The sequence below is a fragment of the Melospiza melodia genome, chromosome 1, assembly GCF_035770615.1.
Source record: "Melospiza melodia melodia isolate bMelMel2 chromosome 1, bMelMel2.pri, whole genome shotgun sequence".
Classification (NCBI taxonomy): domain Eukaryota; kingdom Metazoa; phylum Chordata; class Aves; order Passeriformes; family Passerellidae; genus Melospiza; species Melospiza melodia.
Genome location: NC_086194.1, coordinates 56,713,332 through 56,719,676, shown reverse-complemented (window position 1 = coordinate 56,719,676; position 6,345 = coordinate 56,713,332). Strand labels below are relative to the sequence as shown.

Genomic DNA, 6,345 nt, shown 5'->3' with positions numbered 1-6,345 from the left:
CAGAATTTTAATAAAATCAAGACATCTTACCCAGGACTACTCAAGTCAATATGCACCCCACTAGACCCAAAAAGTATGGGGGAAAGTGTCCTATCTTTTTCAAGGGGTATTTCACGACTAAATGGAAAAGATTTAGCAGAGAAATTTCCATTACATCCAATCCAAAGAGCAGGCAATGGCAGGCACAGAGAGCCAAAATGTCAGACCAGCTCTAGTCCAGACACATGAGCCAGGCTGAGCAGAATGCTAACAAATGAGCTGGTTTTTTCCATTGTTAAGAAACATCTTATTTTTCTTGAATTTTGATCTAGTTCTTCCTTTGGAAAGAAGGTTGTGGGTTTGATTTCTAAAACAAAGCCACTTTGTCACAGAAGTACTACGAGGTTCTTAAAAGCTGTTTGGAGTAACACAACACACAAAATCCTGCTATGTACAAACTGCTGTTCTCTGCTTATCAAGAAGACAAGAAGTGAGCCCCACAGAGGGCATCATTAGCTCATCAATCCTCTGGCCCCAGAAGGAGATGTACACTGCCTGCTTACATGCGGGCACATACATGCACACATGATAACAAAGAGATTTTAGTACATCCAAAAGTCTCTGGTTATTATTTTAGCTGCTGCAGCACTAGTTCTTCCACTAATCTCTGAAAGCAAGCTGGGCATTACATTCCTTTTGGCAGCAGCTTGCTCCTACAACTTTTGCCCAGCAATGACTGAGAACATTTCTTTTTACTTTGAAGGGTGCTACCTTCATGTCAGAACCCACATCTACTTGGAACTCTCCAGTGTCTTTGGCATTGTGGTATATAAAGCCGTGGTCTTCCACCAGTACAAATGTGCTCTGGGTCAGAGGTCAGGTCCTAACTCTGCCTAGCCTGTTCTTAGATATAGAGCCAATAGTCTTAATACTGAGGAAACAGACTGCTTTAGTATGGCTAGAGAACATTGAAACACCTCAAGAGTAATAGGAGTAAAAGCTTACATCTAGCTTCTGCTCCCTATACAGGTGACCAGTAAGCATGGGAATGTATAGAGTTGAAAACATAATTTCAAATATATTATTCAGCCACTATATTCCAGCCACTATGGACTATAAATCTTTCCAGGAAAAGCACACGAAGATAAAAAATTAAACTTTCATCCAAATTCATAGATTGAAACAGAACTCAAGTTACACAAGTTGATACTCTTAACATAGGTCAGTATCACAATCACATGGGATTTAATTTCATGTTGATAAAGCAAGATTGATGAAATATAAATAACTCTCACTACCTTTATTTCCATGGGTTTAAAATACTGTACTCAAGTCAGCTGTACTCTTTGTCTCCAAATAGTTTGATGTTATAAATCATAGAATTACAATAAAAGATGTCTACCAGCCACACACAGATAAACACACACATACAGTACTTAATTCAAATATACAGGTGAAAATGTCTCACCCACTTAATGAAAAAGTACTTGAGATAGACAAGGCCAATAACTGACAAAATATTATTAGGATAATTTTGCAGCCATTTTTTATTCCAAAAAGTTGTATTTTTTGTAAACCTGACATTTCCAAAACAGTGCAAGTGAATCAGAATACAGGTAAACACAAGCTTCTAAATACAGGTGACATTAGTAAGAGTGAACACATTCTTCCAATCACAAGTTCACAAAAAGAAATATACAATTTCACAATATGTAAGTAATAACATTCTAAGTAAAAGAAGGAACGATGGTGCAGATATTCTACTGTGCATGCAAACCAAGCTCCAAAAGTAATTAGTCTTCACGCCAGTTTAATCAATGCACATTCAATGAACTATATTCTATTTTCATTTATATCCAAGAAACCCGAGAAAGTGGGTAGACTTGGGATTAATTCCGTGACTCCCTTAATTCTTTAGTGAAAGCAGTATTATATATTTCCATGTCAAATGGATACTATGCTTTAAACTTGTGCAAAACTCCAAAATGTGCCCATAAACAGAAGACATTCAAGAAAATTGATACTAAATATTGTCAAAGAAAATTTTTTCATATCTATTGCTTTCAGCAAACTGGACTTCCTGCACATCACTGACTTGGTATGTGGAGTCATTATCATTCATGTATTTAGGCATAGAAAGGGCTGTTTTCACTGTTACGCTTGCAAAAGTCTTCACCACCTTGAAAAGATTGCTTAAGTGGTCTACAGGCTTGGAGTTTACATCAGGCTTAATTTCTTTCTCAGATAACCCAAGCAACTTTTGAGTTTTTCTTGTCAGATGTTGAATTAATACACTTAATTCACTTTAAAGCTATTTTCTCCCTAATGCATGCAGATAGCTAATAGTTAATAAATATCGGTCAATACTGTAGTAATAGCCGACACTTGATGATGGTGGTGGTAAAAAGCAAACAGGAATAGGAATGTGGTCCGTTTTTATAATTTGAACTTATCGTGAATATGGCAAGGAAGAGCAAGACCTGTTCTGAAGTAGATTTCTTGCATGTTCTCTGCATTCAAGTTTCCAAGCTTCCAGCTGTTCTCTTACCACACACTTAAGGAAGAAGACATCCTGCAAAATTTCAGTCCTGGTTTTGCTTTCTACCTGGCCCTTCTTTCCTTTACATGGATTTTATACCAACATGACATTTGCTCCTTATTCACAAATTGTAAAATACAAGTAGAATCTAAACCCAAGTCTTACAAAGTTCCATTATTTCTATTCAGAATTCCAAGAGCTTTTTGAAGAAACGTGTTTGAATTAATTACAACTGGATTTCTTCTAATTCAAAACCAATTTGTTAAAGAATTACCAGCAATAAAAGTGGCAAGCTGAGCTCCAGTAACACCTGCATCTTTACTAAACGTCCTTCTAAATTCTTGAGGAAATACATTCAGTACTTGGAACACCCCAACAGGCAATCTCAAGACTCAAATATCCAAACATTTTAATCCTTGCATCTACTTATCTCTCTTAAAATTATCATATAAACAAACTCATGACTCAAGTATGTAACTCACATGAAAAAGATAATGATCACAGCATGTAGCAATTTATCACTTGCTTTGATAGCAACAGATCATAATCTTTAACAGTAGCTTTAAAACTATCCATCTTAATATTAATATGACTTAATTACCTTTTTACAAAATTATTGAAAGGAATTTGTCAATGCCATAGTGGTTCGCTCAATTATGTCCTTCTGGTATGTCAACTGTACAGTCATAGAGACTGCAAAAGAAAACTTTCCAAAGAGAACATTCTGTGCTGCCTTCTTCAGAGAGCCAAAGCATGCTACATCTTGCTACATGCCAATGAAGAAGTATTTTTATCCTCTCCCATCCTGGCTAGTAAAGGACAGACTCAAAATACAGAGTATCACAACTGTGAAATACTTTAGGTTCTGTAGCTTATAAATCAAATCCCAAATTTAACTTAAAGAAAGAGACAGTAAAAAGATTTTGGCTTATTTGTATTAAATTATCTATATAAGATATTACCAAGCATTGTGAATTAAGCATATGAGGATTCCAGCTACCTTTATCTGCAAATCTCTCTTTTCTCTCTTGCATTGATGTTTAAAAGTAGAATATAATTTTTTATATGTATATATATATTTATATATACACACCTATGTATTTCCGAAGATTTAGCCAGATATCAGTGCTTGAGTGAACTATATAGCTATTCAATAGAAATTATAAAACATTGATACAAATATAAAGACATACTCAATATAAAAAGCTTGTATTTATAAAAAATATTCTTAGGTTAAAGTCTTCCCCTGAGGGCATACTACATAGTTGGATTCATAAATATTGCTCTGCACTGCAGCTTGGTTACCAAAGTTCAAAGTCCAACTCTTAAATGAAGTGTGAATTGCTCCAGTCACCTGACATGGCTGCAGTGGTTGCCTCAGGATATGTTCCCTAGCTTTTTGGAGTAATAAAGACACAGCATCAATGGGATCTCCGAAAAATCTGGAGAAGATTCCTTCTTCCACATATGGAAGATACGAGAGCAGGACCTATAGACTAGCAAGTGCATGTCACATGACTGGGCAGTTTTGTTTTCATGGGCAGTTTACTGATTTTTCTGGACCCAGTCCCAACTATCTTCATTCTCCTTTCTGCTCTTTTCAGCCTCGATAATTTCTTTGTACCTCCGTCGGAAGAAGCCCATCTGAAAATCAGAAGAGATGACAGTGGTAAGTTATTGAATCATTAAATTGATACTTCTTGGTCGGTGTGATGACAGATAACATTATGCAGAAAGAACTACCCAAGGAATTAGCATTTAATTCCTCCAAGTGCCAATCTAAAATCTTAGTTCCTTATTTACATCAATGTAAATTAGATCAGACTGGGTCCCATATCTTCACAAGAACTCTGTTCCTTATAAGTGAACTACTCTGAGGTAGGAATCTTCTTACAGGAAATATGAGCTAAAAGAAAAAAGAACATTAAGTATTTCTAATAAATACCAGCAGATACAGGTTTATTAGTTTAAAATAGAGACCAATGCTAAATGTGCAGCTGAACCTAAAACCAGGCTAACTCTTGAGTCTTAAGTAAATGCTGACAGAATTTTATGAACAGTACTCTCAGTATCTACAACCCCACAAAACAAGAGGGACCAGAGGAATACAGTGCAGTCACCCACCTCCCATTTCTCAGTTCCAACTAAACTCACTGATAGTCACTTTTGCATATCTTCTTGTTTCCTAAACCCTTGTACTTAAAGAAATGCAACTGGTTTTCATCTCAGTTTGGATAAAAATTCTCATATCTCTGTTTCTTAAAGTGTTTCAGATAAACAAACATTATTTTAATAACAGACTTTGATAAGCATTCAAGGACAACTCCTCAAACTTAGAACTGCTGAGATCACTGAATAAATATTCTGCTCAACATAATTAAACATCTATGTAATTCCCACCACTCTAAACCTGTTGCCTTAATCCTGCTGTGTAAAACATGATGTTTTAGTCTTCTTTTATCAACCAGTTATTCAGTTATTGCCACCTTTTATCCCCAAATTGCCTGTGTGTAAGAATATTTTGTGTTGTTTTGTCATTACTAAAATTCGACTAAATTGCACTTCTTAGTTTCAGTTTTCAAAAGCTTTCATTTTCTTCAAGTGTATTTTAATTCACAGGGGTCTAAAAGGCAGTATATTCAATCTGTCAAGGGGGCTGCTCCAACACATCTTCCTAAAGTCTAAGTCCTTGCCTGTGCCTTGAATTATACCCTGAATTCACAGCAGCACGAGACTATGCACACACCATCCTATCATCAGCCTTACCTCTGCCTCTTGCCTTCTGTGCAAAGGACAGAAGCTGTAGCACAGTCCAACAGGCCCCTCTCTTTCGGTAAAATGGAACATGCTATTAATCTAGAGATTAGATTACATACATGCATAGATATACATTACATACATACTTACTGTCATAGTTCCAGCCAAACAGGGATAATTTCTGCAGTAGCCAGAGGGGTTCTACTAGCTAGCACCTGGTGATTATTCTACATGATCTCATGTCATTTGAGGGATGGCAGGGAATCTCTTCCAGGGGAAGGGGGTCCTTCTGGTCAAGAAAGCTAAGTGGGGGTAACAGTGGGGTAATGCTGGCTCTGAGCCAGAGGCAGCACTCCAGGTTATGTGCCTGCAGTTGAGTCGGGCTCAGTAGCATTTTGCATGTGAATCACTCTTTTCAACTCTTTTGTTATTAATATTGTTGCTGTTACTATTTGTTTTCTTATCTCATTGCTGTTTCCAGTAAATTGTTCTTACCACAACCTATGACCTTCACATTTTGTACCTCCAATTCTCCTCTCCATCCCACCTAAGAGGAGTTCAGAGTGTTTCAGTGGGAACACTAAATTCAAGAATACAATTCCTAAAGCATGACAGCCTAATTTGGTTCCAAGTGGGTCACAAAAGTTATGATAACAACACATCTGCAAAAAGATTTGAACAGAGCAGACTGGAAACAAACTTCATCTAAGCCTTTGTTGCATTAGGTACAGAGCCACCTGGCTACAATGTTGCTTGATCTGTTCATGTGGCTGTGGCACTGTCCTGATTCAGAGCAAATTTGGGAGAGAATCCCCAAAGGGGCTCTGGTAGGAAAGCAGATCCAATCGGCCCCTGCCCCCAACCGGTTCGGCAGAAACCTCTGCCTGGGGAAGGCACTCATGAGAAGCAGAGCAACAGGAGACTGCTTTTACAGGAGGCAAAGAGAGACCGTGTGTCCTGGTTTAGGGCAAATCTGGGAGAAAACCTCCAAAAGGGCCCCCCCAGAAAGCAAACCCACACAGCCCCTCTCCCCAACCAGTTCAGGAAGAATTTACTTGGAGAGAAGTGGA

The 6,345-nt window shown here is 37.5% G+C and overlaps 1 protein-coding gene across 1 annotated transcript in view; it reads right to left on the bottom strand.

Moving 5' to 3' along the window:
• Positions 1-1,508: 1,508 nt before the first annotated feature.
• Positions 1,509-6,345, bottom strand: part of ITGA9 (integrin subunit alpha 9) — a 210,299-nt gene continuing 205,462 nt past the window's right edge. The window contains exon 28 of the mRNA XM_063158707.1: positions 1,509-4,162. Within this exon, the coding sequence (XP_063014777.1) occupies positions 4,064-4,162 (99 nt within the window). The 3' untranslated portion in view covers positions 1,509-4,063. The remainder of the gene's footprint in view (positions 4,163-6,345) is intronic.